Here is an 18,450-nt window from a genome sequence, read left to right on the forward strand (position 1 = left end):
AAATGACTTAAAAGTACCGAAATTCACCTTTTTTCCCAAGTCTTTCCTTTCTCACCCAATCAGCAGGAGCTGGCGGCGGAATCGCGTGTGTTCGATGAGTGGCTTCCGGACCTGGACTAGTGCTAGTTCTTTCAATCTCCGAATCCTGTAACATATACAACAATCCAACATAATTATGTTTCTACTTTTGCATCTAACTATCTACAAACGTGCATATACATATATTCTCTTTTACTGTCCATAATTATTCATCGATAAATTCATCCGAAAATATGTTGATATCTTTTAATGACTCTCACCTCATAATTATAGCCGTGCCCCTGCCTTGGATATCTACTGGTGTATAGAGGATTGTTAAAGACGTCATTGTCAGCAGAATGAGTAGCGGGATTGTGGGGCGTAACGATGGTATGTGGCACGTGAGCGACCTGCCCTCGAGAGTTCCTCGCTTTCCACCATTTCCTACTATCGTCAAGAACCTCCAGATATTCGCCTCTGACTACCGTGAGCTCTTTATCGTTGTTCGCCGTCCGTGGATAAGTGACTTGCACGATTTTGGCGTGGCGTGCTACCAATTCATCCAGCCAAGCCTCCTGCGCTCTCTCTATACCTGCCGCTGCTCTGGGAGCTCTCTCAATCGAGTCGACGGAAATGTCACTATGCGCCCTGGTCTGATCCACTCTCTCCTCGCGGCCATACAATTCTGAGCTCGGAGCATAATTCCTGTCAAAGTATTCGTTACCACCACGCTCCTCTCGGCTCTCATACTCCAGATAATCGCTACTGTAATGCGATTCATCCACGTCGCGGTGATTGTAATAAGGATCGTTCTGCTGTTCTGGTAACTCATCCCTCTTTTGTTTGTCCGCGTTTAATAAGGACGCCAAATGATCGTGATCCCTGTCTTCGGGAATAGGATACTCCGGTGACCAGCCGTCCATAAAGATCGGATGGTATGGCGGCACGTGTCCTTTCCATTGATCGCGTGGAATCAACCACGTGTCGCCCAACGAATGCCAGAGCTCGGTCTCCTTGCTGGTGACGCAATTTATCAGCAGATTGACCGCTTCTCGCGTAAGGAGCGGTGACACCACTTTACTGGGTAAATTCGGATCGTAATTAGTATCGTGAGAGGCGTCCACGATGAGCGCGAGCGGTGTGAAGAGAAAGTGTACGAGTTCTGGCGCGTTCGGATCGTGGATATGTGCTTTGAGCTTGGCTAGCAGGTTGAACGAAAGCTTGAACTTTTGGAATATATCAATGAATTCCATCTCGGGCGGCGGTTTTGCTCTCATCGTGAGCATACCGTCACCGAGGTTTCTCTTCTTTGACTTCCGGTTACGTCGTCGGCGTTCTAGCTCCCGAGATGCGGCAGCTGCGTGCTGCAGACGCGCGATAAATTTTTCGATGTCGTCAAAACAGTGATTCAAGATCGTCACGTCGCGCTCGTACTTCTCCGACGACGTTGACGATACTTCGTCGTTGTTCTCCTCTCGAGACATATCGTTTTGCCCATCTGCTGAATGAAATTCACACATAGAGATATTTAATATACCATAACGCTATAATTATTATTATCTATTTAAGAAACGCGCAGAACAGCGAGCTTCAATTATATACTAAATAGAACGCATAAACTTTTTAATTTTTCAACATAAGTTTTCTATTTGTATTCAACTGCATTGCATTAATGATAAAAATTTGTCAGCAACGTTATTTTCGATAGAAAATATTACTTTTTCTTTACAATTGCGTACTCACCATTTGCCGCATTAAAAGCAGACACCTGTTCCCTGACGTTAACGCCGTTTAAGGGTGGTTCCGGGGGTGGTAAAGCAGGTGGTGGTGGAATGTGCCCTCTAGGACCGCGGGGTGAGCTACCCGTGACCAGTTTTCCCATCTGCAGCATCTTCAGGTCCTCGACGAGGTCCTGCGCCGATACACTTTGACATTGGAATATGTGCATCTCTGCTCGCTGGCCGGAACCACTATCGTCGGCCACCGTGAACACCAAAATGTTGTTGTACATCTCCATGGGATCTCTCGACGTAAATGCCGTTGGTTCCTGTATCAAGGAAGCCGGGAACCGCTCCATGATGGCCTGAAATTTTTAATCGTACTTAGTTAAATGAAATTGCTGCCAATTATACATACGTATACTTAGTAACAATCTTCTCGCGTGACATGACAAATTGATCGAGACGTTGATATAAATTATATAGATAATCCTCAACCATGTCGAACAATTAATTTCGTTTACGACATCACTTTATTATGGCCCCCTGGATATTGTAATAGTTCTTTATATTTAAGATCGTAAACGCGATAAAATGTATGAATTTAATTAAAAGCGTCGTAAAGTTCCGCAACCATGTTATCCCCGGTCGTGTATTTCGGATCGGTAGAACCTGATCAGTGTAAAAAAAAAAAAAAAAAAAAAAAATTACCCCTGTTTCGTTATCCATGATAAGGACCCAGTTTCGTTCGAGACGGAGCTGCATTTTTTGACTCCAGATGCCATTGCTTTTCTCCAGCTGTAGAAGGCGGCGCATACCATCCGCCGGATAAACAATACCGGTTTCCTTCGTGACGGTGAACGTGGCCAAGTGCTCCATCATATATGTCGGCTCTGAGCTGGCGCGACCGCCAGAAGTGCTCGACGGGCCACTCGAGCCGCCATCTGAAATGTGAGACTGATCGTCTTAAATAATTAACTTACAAATTTCTTCCTTCGATATATTAATTCCTCTTCATTTCTCTATTCTTACGAAATAATACAAAGGATTAGTTATAAATTTTCTTTCAATTCTTTAATCAATTTGCATAATCTCGTTTTTTTCTTTTTCAATCTATTTTTCTCAATTATTTCATTCGAAAACAGTGCGCAATGATATTTAAATTTGTTCAATTTGTTATTCGCTTCAATTTCGCGGCGGAGTTTATATTATACGTATAGTGCAACAGTAGTAACAAGTTTCTGTCTTTATTTTCTCCGAGGGATTCGTGATAGTCAGATGAAATTGCCAGACAAACGGTACATTAGCGAATGATAATTTATTCTGAAATGTAATTAGCTTTTTAATTCCACGGTATAATCCAAACGAGCAGGTTGCTCACCTTTGTTGTAAGCGGGACTATGACCACTGTTGTAGTACGGCATGGTAACCAGGATGTGCCGCGCGCGATGATTATAACTGAAACAGAGGAGTCAAAGTTCCCATTACGAAACGTATCGCTAAAAGAGGCTTTGAATTATGTGTCAGGTAATAATTCGTCACGGACGAGTAAGGGCGTACGAAAATCTTAATTGGCCTCCGGAGTTTGCGTTCGCGAGAGTCCGTTTAAATTTATGCGTGCCTGCGCGCGGTTTCGCCGTCTTTTTATTTCGGATCGTGCAATTAGTTGTAAGGATATTGTCGTGTTGCCAGGCGCGGGGAACCGGATTCAATAACTTAATGACAGCAACGATCAACGTCGATACTTGCACGTCGCACGTCGTGCCGTATATCCGGCTATCGGGTCAGCAGTGCCATACTTGGTGCTCAAGAAAGCCAACAGAAAGTAGCAGCTCCTTTGCCTCTCGTCAAAGTGAAATTCCAACGTGTTTAATTCGTTTACCAGACATGTCTGGAATTCTTGTGCGCGCTTCTTTCTCCCTCTCCTCCTCTTCCCGGTTTACTAAACTTCATTTTCGAAGAAGAAACTTTACGTTCATGGAGCCAATCGTTCACTACTCGTTCGAACACTTCGCACTGCCGTTTAACTCGCGCGCCCCGTCCACTTTTCACTTCCTTCTATACCTGTTTCGTAGTTGCATTAAACACGATTCTTATACGCACGATTAACGTGTCTTAATATTTCCTAAATATCACATTCTTTAGCGTAACACATTTTACGTAATATACAATATTATCTCTATTTATTGGAAATAATCTATACGATTGATTTAATTATCAATTAAAGTATGATTTTTAGATGGTTTACTCAACGTTTCAAATATTTTATATACCTATAATATATATTTTTTGTATGAATATTAAAATATTCATTAAAACATTAAAAATTAAAATTAAAATATATAATTCTTATACATGTAATTTGATTGCAAGAAAGGATAATTCGTTGAGATTTTGCATATTGTATGAGTAATTTCAAAGTGATAAAATCGATATCGTAGCAATATTTTGCTTCTTAATTTTCTGAGCATTTTCTGAACCTAACAAGATTTATTGTGTCGCATGTGGAAATTGATGCATCATATAGATCACAGAATCTACGCTCGATGACTCATCGATGGTTTCCCGATAGAAAAGAAACGAGGATGATGATTCGTTTTTGCATAACTATGTAGGTACGAAAAATGTGAAATTCTAAATTTGCTCCTAGAGAAATTCCTTTATAATCATTCTCCTGTAGTGTTAACCGCATAAGCAAACGCGTAATTCGAAAAATTAAGAGAAGAACGTAAATAATATAAAAAATCCATAAATTATCGATTTTGACACACATTGTACATAATAAAAATTCATGTCAGGTATAAGTATGTGTATTTTGTGCAGTGTATTGAATCAGTATTAAATCAAGGTTTTTGTACGCATTCTATTAATTCTATTTAACACGTTACTATATATATGAGCCTCGTGATATTACGTAGGATGTAAACATTTCTTCAATGAGTTCCGTAAATATATTCAACAACTGCGAGTTGTCAATCGCATTTACGTAACAGCATGACAATTGATCATCATACACACTCTTTCATAACATCAAGTCATATTAACGAATTTACGTGAACTTGTTGAAAAAAAATTATGCATTTCCTGCGATATTATGCGCGATTTATTTTATACGCAACGAAATCTCCAAAAAATAAATCATAAAAATCCATTCTTAAAGTATTAAATATAAGACGCTTATAAAACTTTCGAAGTTTCTCGAAAAATAATTGCAGAGACATTGTATATTTAGAAATATGAGTAATCTAATTATAATACAATTAAAATAAAAGTAATTGTGATTTATACAAAAATTATATAAAATTTCTCTTCATCTCCTTACGTGGATCTTTGTTTCTATTGGTGTACAAATATTCTTCGAGTCATTGAATTGTGATTTAATTGTTTAGTTCGATGCGCCCGTTTATAGTTTCGAAAGTGCAAACAAGCGCTTCTAATCGTGCGAGCAGTCATGCGTTTCGCTTCGAAATTCTTGCGATTCTTTAATGATTTAGGAGCTAAATCGGCCGATAAACGTAAATCTACTGGTATGTAGGAATTAATAATGAGATTCTTGTTAAATGATAAATAATTTCGATTCGCTTTCACCGACGTCGGCAGGTTGTTGGAGGTAATTTTCCAATTTACCGGAGATGGGATAAGATACCGTGAGAACGCAAAGAAAGCATTGTTATGTGACAGACACGCCAATCGGTTGCCATTTTGTACAATGACAAATAAGTAGTGTTGTTAATATGGGCTTTTCTTTACATGAAATAATGGTCGTGGTATAATTGCGTGGTATAAGTAAAAAAATACTTACAATATGTTAAAAATCATTGAAAATTTCTTTCATAAATAATAATATATTAAATCATAATATATATTAATAGACGTTCACACAAAACCTCGTCCACATGTATCGAACATCCACACCTACTCTCGTTTATATTAATTTACATATAAATTAATAGATTTATGACGATTATATATATATAATCGTCATAAATGTATATATAGTTATGTAATTTACGATTTAATATCAATAAAAATAGGCATAAACGTACACAAGAATACACAAAAACACGTAGACGTAAATGTACGCAGATTTAATCAGAACGAAAGATATAAATTAATAATCAGAACGCGCTTACGCATTTTGATTGCTTCGAGTATTTTGAATTTTGGATTGATTCCATAATCCATATCCGGCGAGCAGAGATAAATTATCACGATGACATTTTATAAAATATTTTCAACGAGCTGAGAAAGAGAAATTATTGTCATTTTTAGTAGCTGGTCATTCAATTAAAAGTACATATGATTTTATATGCCAGCGAATTTTTTTAGGTCACAGAATTATATCGCACATCAAGTTGATAGTATTACGCAATTTACGATAAAATAAGCTGATTTGATAATCTGATAAAAGCGTTTAGGATCGTCAGCGTTACATTGAATATAACTTATGTTTCCAAGCAAGAATCAGTGAATTTTTCTATTTAAATTACACTGTTCTAATCTTGACTGTGATTATCGCTAATGAGAAAAAAAGCAACAAGCGTACTTGGCTCGGCTCGGATAGAACTACGATAATAATTGTGTATATAAATCTCTCTTTCTCTCAAATTTTGTGTTTTTAAATTTTCAGCATATAGCTAAAAGTCATTTTCCTCGAGACTAAAAACTCTACACTATATTGTATTTTTTCGATTTATTTTAAAGTCTAAATCTAAAATAATCATGGCCTTTTTAATTTTATCACATATTTCAATTCATATTTACATATTTTATTATTTTTTATATATTATTTAATCAAATATTTTAAGTTTAACTTTCTTATTTCTAGTTTTAAGCTTAAAAAAAGACTAACATTAATCTAGTGGAATACGAATTGTAAAAATAAGGAAAGGCACAATAAAATTACGGATCGTTTAAGATATTAAATATAACTATTTCGCCAGCGAGTTCTCACGCACCGAAGGTAGCTACGACTCGACGTGAAAGAATTCCTGTTCGCAACGCGGTTCTAATGCTGGCCTAAGGATCTCAACGGAGGCCTAACACACAGCAGTCACGGCAAAAAGGGAAGGGAAAAGGAAAGAAGGTGAGTGGGCTTCGGTACGCCTCTCCAAGAGACCAAAGTTACCAATGCGTTTCGATCCTGCATGCCGAGAATTCCTCATCGACGCTCTGAATTCTAGATTTTCACATAGGTATAGCAGAGTCTCAAAAATCAATATAATATACAGAATAAGTCATTAGAAACTAAAGAATTATTAGAATGTAAAATGACTGCATATATTTTGTAGATATTTTTCTCAATTTTATATATAGAAAATAAAAAATTTTCATATATCATATATTTTCTTATCTAGAGTTGTCTTACGAGATACCTAAATTTTAAGATTCTTCTTATATCCTCAAATAGATTTAATATTTCAAATAGATTTAATTCTTCTTTCAAGTAAAGAAACGAATGCGAATCGACGTATGCAAGTCGAAATGAACGTAAAATTTAATATCTCAGAAACTTGGCATATCTAAAATATTACTTTGTAAAACTTTATAAATATTGGAGCAAATTTTGTATCAGACGGAATAATAATATATGAAAGAGACATTACATTAAAATTCATCAAGAATATAATTATTTTATATCGAGAAGAGATACACTTACAAGTCCAAAATATAAAAAAAAATAAAAAGGGTACGTAAAAATGCACTTCTGCGCGCGACAAGTCTTAAACATAATTATTTATGAATACAGACACATCCCACGTGCACAAAAATTCAATCATGGAATGCGTGGTAACGTATATTCGCAGCCTTGAATATACTTGACACTTAAAAACGATTTAACCTTGGGACCACTACATTTTTTGTCCAATCGTATTGTAAAAGAGCAGCAAATATACAAATTCATTTTATACAAATCAAGATTTTATCACCTCTCTCTCTCTCTCTCTCTCTCTCTCTCTCTCTCTCTCTCTCTCTCTTTCTCTTTTTTATAACAATCCTTTGAATATTTTTCAAATTTTTATTCAACAATTGCACATGACAATTCTTTCAATTTAATTTTAAAAAGTAAAGAACGTGAATTTTATTGATTATATTTATCGCTAAAAATAAAATATTGTAATAGTTCGTAAAATTTTTCGCGCAATGTTCTATTTTCACTCATTTGCATCAAGTTTTTCATGTACAAAGCGGAAAACTCTAAACCGTAATTTTCGCCCATGCCAATGGGTTAACAACCTTAGACATGCTCGAGATGTTCCACGCACTGGCGACGGAAGGGAATGCGAGCAAGTATTTTGTTGCTCGTGTGTGCGAGCGCGAGCACGATGATAAACATCGAGATGATGCACATTTTACGATGCACTTTATATCCACGATACACACGGACGTTCCGTTAACGAAGGAATAAATTCCGTATTTTCCGCGGTATTGGTACCGGGATGCAAAACTTGATAGATAAGAGGTGGCTTGACGCGATACGATATATCGTGTTAAAAAGACTGCAAATTAAACGCGGCGACACGATTAACTTCGGAAAATGCATCCTCATCCATCTTTCCGTTATACGATTCCATTTTTATTTAACAGAATATTTCGTAATAGGTAATAAGTAATTATCTGAGAAGTAGAGAAAAATAAGCTGAAACATCGTTATAATGTTTCAACGAAATGAACTCCACAAATTATAAAATAAGTTGAGTCTAAAGATTTCAAATAATTTTTATATAATTTTTTATTTGTTAATTCTATCTCTTCCAAAGAGAAAAATGTTTTGGATTTATATATACATATGTATATAATATGTGTATATATATTCTTGCATTTCTCTGCAGTACGGACAAACCGAGGATGTTACTTCTCGCGCATGCCGTTCCTTTATAAAATTGAGGTTTATTGAAGTCCAACGGCGCACCTCAAGAATTGGCCTCGGGAATGCAGCACGAGCCGCAATTATGTCTGGATATACATACACGTGCGCATGTTACATCGCGCGCTCGGGAAAACGTAATCCGGGAGAATGTCTCGATTATGATCCGTCTCTATCTTTCTGCTTCTCTCTACTTTCATCTCTTCAAATTAATAAATTTTTAAATTTTCACATTACGTAAATATGTTTTCGCTACGCTATCGTTTTCGTAAATGTTTAACCGTCAATGTTTCTCCGTTTTTTCTTTATATAGATTATACAGTATCGTGATATTTACAACATAATTACAACTAATTACAATAATTATAAAAAGATATCAGTAAAATTGATTTGCATAAATATGCAAAAATTATCGGTGTTTCTCCAACGTAATTATTGTGAAAAATTAAACTCACCGAAATCATAAAGACATCATTATCTCCGCACGTGTTTCAACCTTTCCTTTACATTTGTCCAACAATTTCGTTTGTGCAGTGCATTCGAAACTCATGTAATATTATCGCGCTAATTTTTATTTTTTGTATATATTACTGGGGCACAGCCGCGCGGCGATTTTACAGGTCAATAGGCATGTATGCAAATCGAAGAAAACGTGAATCGAAAAAGGCACCGGTACATGCAACTGTAACTGTTCACGCGACGAATATCGCATATTGCCCATAGCATTCTATCAACATCGATATATCGTTGATGAATATTTATGATTCTTATGTCGTCATTATCGAACTCTTGATTGTATTTCGTTATGTGCAACAGCTCATAAAATTTTCTAAATACATTTACTTACTGCAGTTGTCACTTTTTAAGCAGCAGTATTATCGCGACTATTGCGATACAAATACAAAGCAATCGTGCATGAATATTATGTCATTCTCCTTGAATATTTCGCAATTATTACTTAATGATGATCGTCAAGATATGTTAACTTTGTATACAGGACGCATGTAGGATGCGCATGCAAATCGCATAAAGCGTGGAAAATTTTCAGTATAGTAATAGCTCATATACAATCAGTTACAATTGCTTACAGAAACAATTCGACATTATGCCAATATTCATTAATAAAAATCGATTATTGTTTATTTATTTAAACACATTGTTTAATATTTTATAAGAGCATAATAATACGTAACGTTATCTTTGAAAAGGAATTTTTTTAAAATAAAATCACGTCGATTTGGTGGAAGAATAGCCTTGCATAAACGATATTTTCACACGGAACTCAAATGAAACTTTAGCCGTTCCACTCTCATACATCCGTAGAAGATTAGCACGCCGACTGTGCCGGTAAGACACGTTGAAAGTAAATACATTGCGGACGTGACCGCCTATATGAGTGATGAAAAAGTAGAAAGAAAGTTACCAATGCACCTCGCATACCTACGGCGATCTGTTCGCGTCTTGTTGCAAACGAGTTTTGCAGTGAATGGACCGAATCGTGCGCGGCGCGAATTTAAACTTTTCACTCGACTGCTCGGTTCGCCTATATCGACTGATTAATCGTTAAGGATCAATTCCATTCTTACGCTCGATCATCTGTTTGTCGAACGTATCTAATTTGTATAGCATGGTACGTTTAATCCCGTTGATTCGAGATCACTCAATATAATTATATATAGAGAGAAAGAATATTAATTTTAATTGTATTCTTTACGCCAATTTTCATCGCGTTTAAAGGTGCAAGCTGGAGTTTAATAAACTTGTAGTATAGATCTCGCGCACAGTTCTATCTATATGGCCTTTCATAATAATTTTATTCAAGAAATAATAATATCAAATATTTTGTTATAAAGTTATAATTATAAAGAACACTAGCTTTATAATGTTAATTTATCTCACGTGAGTTGATCAATTAGCAAGAATTTACTATAGGTAATATATAATAAAAGTATATACCTGTGTACACATAGGTACACCTATTTGTGTTTAATATTGATTTTCACATATACACTCTATAATCGCACAAATGCATTTCGAAATCAATTTGTCAAAGGTGTCAGAATTCGCAGACGATAGAAAATTACTTTTCGCTCGGACGTAGCGGCATATTTAAGTGATGCACGTATGTAGTATGTGCAATCGCGAGGGTTATCGCATTAATGTGAAAAGGATTCGTTCACAAACGTAAACAATCATTCGAAAAAACGCTCACATGGAATGCAACGCCCGTATGGCGAGTGCATGTAACAACATTTTCGAGATAGCGAAGCCCGCAGGCGGAAAAGGAGGCCAACAAAATTATAAAATTGCATTTAAAGCAATTTTTCACAATGGCAAACATAACTTGCACTTGTACCTTTCTTCCTACCCCCTCCCTCTCTCTTTCTTGCAACGTTACGTCTGCAGAAACGTAAAAGCTTTACGTTTACAATTTCGCGAGGAATGCATGCATACTTGGAAGTTTTCAGCAAACAATTGATTTGACTCAACTAGACGTTAGTTAGAAAATAAGTAGATATGTACTTATTTTTTACGTTGCTCTGACAGGTGTAATAAAAATGAAAATCAACGTTAATTAATTTCCGCGCATAGCAAAACGATTTGCCAAAGCTGCCCAGTGAGAAAGATATATTTGCTACGTGACTTATGTAATGTGTCCTAAATGAGTTATATAATATGAAACGTATTGAAATAATCAATTTGCAAAGAGAAAAAAATACACTAATTATAATTAAAATAAATTATAATAAAAATTATAAAAATAAAGCTTATAGAGAACTAAAAAGTTGTAAGATTTCTCGATATCCAGACAGGTAATATATAAAAAATTACACTAATGGATACGAAGTCGATAAATATTCGCAATGTATGTCACGGAATCACAGATGTACTAGGAGGTCAACAAACTACTGCTACGTGAAACTACATTTTCCACACGTACGCTAGACTGAGAAATCAGGACGATATTACAGACAAACAACACACGAAATCAAGACAAAAATATGTTTCGAAACTACTTTGCATTACATTTGATACATTTAATTAAATTAGTATAAATAAAATTAGAATACTTTGGTCATTCTCTAAATTTTCTGTTAAAATATTTAAAAAAATGCAATTCTAAAGCACGAATAAAATTACTAACTTTTATTGTAAACTTTTATTTGCTTTCATCAAAGGGAATATTCAAATATTGCATTAGAATATTCTCAATTTATCAGCAATATCGATTTAGGATAATTAAATGAGAGTTCCTCGGAATATTTATCTAAATTCATTATTTAACACACACAAGTGTCGTGTTTCGAGAATAAATTCTGCATTGACGGTACTCGAAAGGACGAGAATCTATCCATGTGTAGTCAATAATAAGCATTCATGATCCGTGTCACGACATCATTGGGCTCACGTGGGAGATCACGTAGGCATTTCGTAGGTGTGAATTACAGGTGTCGTTCGACAGTGGGATGCTAAAGACGACGACTTGGATAAGTTCGATCGGATCGCAGTACGCCGGCCGGTGTATTTTCTCCTGGCGCGGTGCAGAGATTGAAATTTATCCACGTCGATTGTTTAAAGATTTTTGCCTGATGTCGACGACGACGAGACGACGATGCGCATGTTCGATCGAATGTAAATAACGCATGCACGCGACCTCCGCAATAATATGACGTACTCGAATGTTTTCGCATATTCGAGATAAGAATTTTGCGAGAAAGGACTCGACAACGATTATGCGCGCCATTACGCCGATTAAAGACGAACAATACAGTCGTGCCGCGACAGGAATGCAGCTCGTAAATGTCACGGGCGGGGAGCCGAGACCTAACGGGGAACTTGCGGAGATGTTTATTGCTCTTCTCGCCTTACGAGACACACGTCCGTCGTGCACTTATACCTGCTCAATGAAAAGGCGCCGACATTACGATTTCTCGTGTGGCTCCGAGCTACGGATACTCCGAGACTACCGATCCTTCTTTACGAGATGCTGTACGTCCAACTATCGCTTCTTAGTCTTAACAAACGCGATGACGTCATCTCTCAAGAGGAATACTTGACACGATTTATATGTTATATTTGAAAAAATGTAAAGAGACAAAAAAAAAGACTATTCTATAAAGAACAGGAAGGATGTTCGAACGTGTAATTATATGCAACTTGTCTTCATGGGATCGATATTCACCGTATATGATTGCCGTAATTTATTTTTACATTCCAAGTTTAATTTTGAATAACATAGAATTAAATTATAGCTGTATAATCAAGTTATATTCTATGTATATATTACTTGTATATAACCATTATTTATACATAGATAATAGATACATAGAGTTACGAGTGAAACTGCAATTTGAATTTAATTAAAAGCTTATAGATCGCGGATAAGGGAATGGAGATTGCGCGTTTTACAATTGGTAGATAGACTAAAATGAGGATGATCAAAGGTTGGTGAATCATCAGATTACGATAATGAAAGCCCGATAAGAATTAGCGAATCGAAATCACAATGGTTATATACAGTGATCAATGTCGCGCGCGCCCGATATAGATAGCGTGTGTCATTATTGTTCCTGTGCGTATACGTGCGTGCGTATACAAAAAAATAATTTTTACAATTTTAAGATGATATGGAGAGTATTTTCCCAGTAAAGTAGTACAATTTTCGCAGAAATTTCATATGTACATTTAATAAAAACTACTACTTATGAAAGTGTAATTGAGATAATATAGTTATTTTGGTTGTCAATTATAATCAAGCTTCTATAGGTAACAAAAACTAATAAATAATTTTATATATAAATTTATATATAAAAATGATTTTAGCTGATTATATAAATGCATGCATGTTTTATTTAATATTTTAGTCAAGAAGCACGATAGAGACTCTAGAGAAATCAAGACGTGATCTAGATACAATGAATTATCCGACAATCAAGACCCCGTATCGTCCAATGAGAAATTCAGTCTTTTAATAGCATTTTTCGATTATCAATTAATTAATTGCGCCTCGCGTAGTTCGCCAGTCCTGAAATTCCTATAGTTTTAATGTCGCCGGAAATCGGTAATCGAATCCGATTATTCGTATACACTATTTACTATTCGGATAGAATTTACCTGTCACAGGTGATCTTTAATGTATAAAAATATTAAATAATCGAGTTATTTTCCGAAGCGTTAGGACAATGAAGAGAGATATTACCTATCTTCGAGTACTTAAGTTATATGTAAAACAAGACGTATATGATTCACATTTATGATTCATACAGTATCAAGGTAAATCAAATTAGCTTTGTTGTCATCTTCAGTTTTAAGTATTTGTACAACCCTATACATTCGTAATCTAAATTTCTTCTCTTTGAAATTAAAATTTCAATTTATAATTTCGATATAAAACGCGGTTTAAGGTAACGAATCCTCTCGTCCTTTTCAGCTTCACTTAATATAACTTTGCGTCAGATTCGCAAGTTTTTAAAACGCGCCATACTAGCAAACAAAATATCGAAAGATTCTATTCTTTTTTTCTTTCGACTCGGAATATTTGCACATCTCCGGTTGTATGAAAGTCTCGTGCTACAAATTTCGCATCAATGGATGCGGAGTTAAAACGGAACGTCAGCGTACAGAAAGCGTTAATTTTATGTCCTTCACTCGGTTTCGATCGTACATCTCTTTTTACGATACTCCAAATTTTGTGTCGATGACGCGATACGGATTCAAGTCATTTGTAAGCTGCGATCCGAGCGAATAAAATTCAACTTTGTCCCCTACTTGGATTTTGTTTAAATATACACTTCTCCTATTGCGTAGTACTCGCGACTATTACGAATTTCACGTCGATGACGTGATTCGAAGTTAAAATGCAACGCCAGCGAGTGCGGCGCGTCCAGGTTGATCCAGCGCGTATGCGGTCGCGGTCGCGGTCGCGCGCGCGCGCGCGCGCGCGTGCCTTTCGTCAGCACGATTTTTTATCTGCCGTGCGTCTGCGTGCGTCTCCTCTCGTCGCCCTCGTCGGTCGCAGGCCAGGCCAGGTCAGGCGCAAAACGCGGCCATGCACGCTACGGAGGACGGTGGCAACAGGTGTGCGCGACCAGACACCAAACGATTCGCCTCGGCCTCGGCGCGAGTCGCGACGTTGCAACGGTGCGGCTTCGAGCATTACAACGGCCTCCGCCTCGCGCTCCTTCGTACAATTTCCGGAGTATCATGTTCCTTTCGACATCTCGACGCGAGATTTGCGTCAGTCGAGAAGAGGAGAGGAGAGGAGAGGAGAGGACGAGAGCACGAAACAGTCTCTCGTAGCCTCGTAGTTGTACAAGCGAGAGCGCGCGACAAACGGGATCGCTTACCTTATTTACAAATTTTTCACAATGCACTGCACGCGCACGCACACCAAGAGACGGTGACGGAACAGGCTGAGAGCCGGGGGGAGAGGGAAGCTCGATCCCGAGGCGACAGAGAAACGAGCAGCGGAGCTACGTCCCGAACATGCTCGACCGCGAATACTCCGGCGACTAATTCTATCGTAATCCACATTCGACGTACCGACTACCGTCGTCGCACCTCGCGGCTCACACCGTCGTTACCTGTCTCAGGTGCGCCACACTTCGCCGCAGGGTAACGCGACGTGCCATTGGTCGAACGCCATGAGACCGAAATGGCGATCGGGCCCGTTCGAATCGGCAATCTTCGCCACGATGCTTCAGGATCGTACGTCAAATACCACGACGTCGAATTTCATCGCGGCCAATTCGTACTTTTCCATAATTTTTGCAAACATGTTTTTATCTTTTCAACTTTTATTTTTAACGAAAATGAAATAACACGAATAATTAAAACTGTGAATTTAGTCGGAATAACAGATATATCGATATTTACGTTAATCATTATGTAGGTAGAGTGAATGAAGTTGCACCGTATATGCACCATGAGAGAGACGAAGAAATTCGAAGACCAATAGAACCGACTGTTGCAAAGGGAAACTATAAAGAATGTAACTTATTGAGAGAGAAGATGGAAAAAATACCTGTTGAGAATACTGCAGTTTAATTGACCAAGTGATGGTCAATTTAACAATGCGCATATATAATATCGTAACGACAAATCTTCCAATTGTTTTAATCAATAACAAAAATTCTGAAATGGCACACAATGGGAGAACAGGTTATCATTACTTTGGAGAGAAATGGCATTTATAAATTTAGTACAAAAGAGAGTTTATAGATGCTTAGTTAAGCATCAATGTAAAAAGGGAAATTGTTTCAATTTAAAATTTATAGATTCAAAAATTAAGTAAATATGAAAAACTAATTCAACGAATTTGAATCTAAATAAATTGTAACAGATTTTGTTAATCTTGTATAACTGTTCACATTTGACTATTTGTCTAGTTGGTTATGTTATAGACTTCATATAAATATTTTTATATGAATTTTAATTGAAAAAAGAATATTTATAAGCCTTGTAAACAATTAAATTCACTGTATATAGAATGTACTTTTACATTCTTATATAATATGTATTGTTTATATGTATAAGGCTTAAAAATATTTTGTTTAATTAGTTTAATGTATTAAATAAAATATTTTATGATTCGCATTATCTTTCATACGTTTACATATCCTTCAAAAGAGGAAAGCAATAAGTTGATAAGGAAATTCAAAAAATTTCCAAATACATGTATTAATTTTTATATAATATTGTTTCTTTTACTCTTATCTTTAGAATTAAAGATAAGATTACGTAGTATTTCACAATAAAAACTAAGTGTTAACTAGAAATTTAATCACCTATATTCACGTATCATTTTCATAGTCCTTGGGATTTTTGCGAGAAAGGGCATGGTTCTCCTCTTTCGCCCAATTCACGAGCAAATAAGAAAATATGAAAACTGCAACAAGAATTATCCATTAAAATGTTAAATTATGAAATAAATGTCTTTATTTTATATATATATATATATATATATTATATATATATATATATGTATATAATTACTAATTATGCTTACAAGGAGTAACGCGAAATATGCTGCCTTGGATGCGGCGAATGGTGTTTGGTACACCTTCGGATATTATTCCTTTGAAAGCTTTCTGCTCGTACGGACTGAGTCGAAAGAAGACGACGCCATTGATTTTAGCAAGATTTCCAAATTGCTTCCCCATGGCTAAAGTCTGCAAAATACGTAGTTGTTACGACATATTCAACAGAACATAACCAATCTCATATTATCGTATCTCATATAAACGAAGTTGTTTGAAAACGTTTCTCAATATTCCAAACTTAAATTTCAAAAGTTTCAATAAAATACAAAACAAAGTCGGAGAATATGAAATAATTATGTAATTTTCTATACTCACAGCACACCGCACACGTAAGAAAAGTGTCGTGATATTTTTACAATCGATTCTCCTGATTTTCCATAGACTTTCGTAAAGTGTGCCATCTGGTGGTTAGAGAGAGTACTACGTGTCCAAAGATGTATTCAGATTCCTATCCGAGTGCTCCTCAGGGTGTCGTCACCGTCGTCCCATGGCAGAGATTTTTCACGTGACGCGTATATTGCGTATAACCAATCAATCTGCCATGGGACGACACGACACCCTAAGTGAGATTCGAATCTTCGCTAAGTGGGATTTGAGTCTCCGCTAAGTGGGATTTGAATGCGCGCGCGCTATAAGTGCAGCGGGAGAATAAATTCAATAGTTAAAATGTGGTCCGAGTCTCTGCTAAGTTGGGTTCGAGTCTCCGCTAAGTAAAGTCCGAGTTGGTTCGAGTCTTCGCTAAGTGGAATTCGAGTCTCCACTAAATTCAAATTTTATATTTCAGAGGAGCATCAGGCTCAAACCCCACTTAGCGGAGACTCGAACCAACTCGAATCCAACACATTTTTTCCCGCTGCACTTATAGCGCGTGCGCACAATCCCCACTTAGCGGAGACTCAAACCCCACTTAGCGAAGATTCGAACCAACTTGAACTTTACTTAGCAGAGACTCGAACCACATTTTAGCGAAGATTTATTGAATTTATTCTCCCGCTGCACTTATAGCGCGCGCGCATCGAACTCCACTTAGCGGAGACTCAAACCCCACTTAGCGAAGATTCGAACCTTACTTAGAGTGCCGTCCCATTGCAGCTAGAAATTGGACAAAGAGATAATTGACCAATCGCATTTAACAATTCCAACAAGTGATCAATGCGAATTTAAGCAAGGTTCATTATATAAGTAATAGCTAATATCGATTGAAGTTTATTGCGATTTCGAGAAAAAATTTTAGTTGCTATTTCATAAATAAACGTTGTTTCTTCGTCACGTCAAATATTACCCATTTTGCGAGTACAAAGAAGACGTACGTATACGGTACTCGTCGTGGAGTGAAAGTGACCTGCCCTGCAGCGTAACGAGGATGCATTTTCGTCGCGTTTGTAGTTGATGGTTGACGATCGAGAATCATATTCGCGTCTCTCTCTCTCTCTGTCGCCATCACCGACAAATCAACGCTGCGCATGCGTGAATCGTTCATCACCTAACGCGAGGCATCTCGTCGACATTCTCCGCAAACGCGCAGCTTTCGTGCGACATATTACGTAATCGGAGTCGCTAGCGAAAAATAACACATCACAAATCTTTCTCATGCGCGTCGTCCACCCCGCGCGGCGCGCGCGCAAGACCGTCGAGCCTCGATTGTCACGTGACGCTGCGCGAGATTGCAGGTCTGTTCTTTGCAGCTCACCCACTGCTGTGTGGTATACTTGTGCTTGAAATGAGATAGACATATATATTTCATGTTTGGTAAAAGCGAGAGAGAAGATTTTAGTGCAGTGCAGCGGGTGCGACAAAGAACAGG

General features: G+C 37.0%; 2 protein-coding genes across 4 annotated transcripts in view; both read right to left on the reverse strand.

Moving 5' to 3' along the window:
- The window catches only part of LOC105449211 (epidermal growth factor receptor kinase substrate 8-like), a 21,721-nt gene extending 5,556 nt beyond the window's left edge, over positions 1–16,165 (reverse strand). Inside the window, exons 1-6 of one of the 3 annotated variants that reach the window (XM_011688446.1) lie at positions 14,952–16,165; positions 3,118–3,194; positions 2,448–2,680; positions 1,762–2,101; positions 300–1,516; positions 28–145 (exon numbers count right to left, since the gene is read on the reverse strand). In XM_011688446.1, the coding sequence (XP_011686748.1) occupies positions 28–145; positions 300–1,516; positions 1,762–2,101; positions 2,448–2,680; positions 3,118–3,160 (1,951 nt within the window). In that variant the 5' untranslated portion in view covers positions 3,161–3,194; positions 14,952–16,165. Of the gene's footprint in view, positions 1–27; positions 146–299; positions 1,520–1,761; positions 2,102–2,447; positions 2,681–3,117; positions 3,195–14,951 lie in introns of all 3 variants that reach the window. The other 2 variants (XM_011688276.1, XM_011688367.1) reach the window with 2 other exon arrangements.
- A 111-nt stretch (positions 16,166–16,276) lies between these two features.
- Positions 16,277–17,072, reverse strand: LOC105449620 (cytochrome b-c1 complex subunit 8-like). Its single transcript, XM_011688954.1, has 3 exons — positions 16,962–17,072; positions 16,613–16,775; positions 16,277–16,492 (listed from the first exon to the last, which is right to left on the reverse strand). The coding sequence occupies exons 2-3, from the start codon at positions 16,764–16,766 to the stop codon at positions 16,398–16,400; spliced, it is 249 nt and encodes an 82-aa protein (XP_011687256.1). The 5' UTR covers positions 16,767–16,775; positions 16,962–17,072; the 3' UTR covers positions 16,277–16,397.
- Positions 17,073–18,450: the final 1,378 nt, after the last annotated feature.

Source organism: Wasmannia auropunctata, unplaced genomic scaffold, assembly GCF_000956235.1.
Source record: "Wasmannia auropunctata unplaced genomic scaffold, wasmannia.A_1.0 LD336116.1, whole genome shotgun sequence".
Classification (NCBI taxonomy): domain Eukaryota; kingdom Metazoa; phylum Arthropoda; class Insecta; order Hymenoptera; family Formicidae; genus Wasmannia; species Wasmannia auropunctata.

What these genes read in the sequence shown, in the direction of transcription:
- LOC105449620 (XM_011688954.1), bottom strand. Translation starts at nt 16,766, where the DNA reads ATGGGGAAGCAATTTGGAAATCTTGCTAAAATCAATGGCGTCGTCTTC. An exon ending in CATATTTCGCGTTACTCCTT is followed by an intron (nt 16,493 to 16,612) that starts GTAAGCATAATT and finishes TTCTTGTTGCAG; the next exon opens with TTTTCATATTTTCTTATTTG.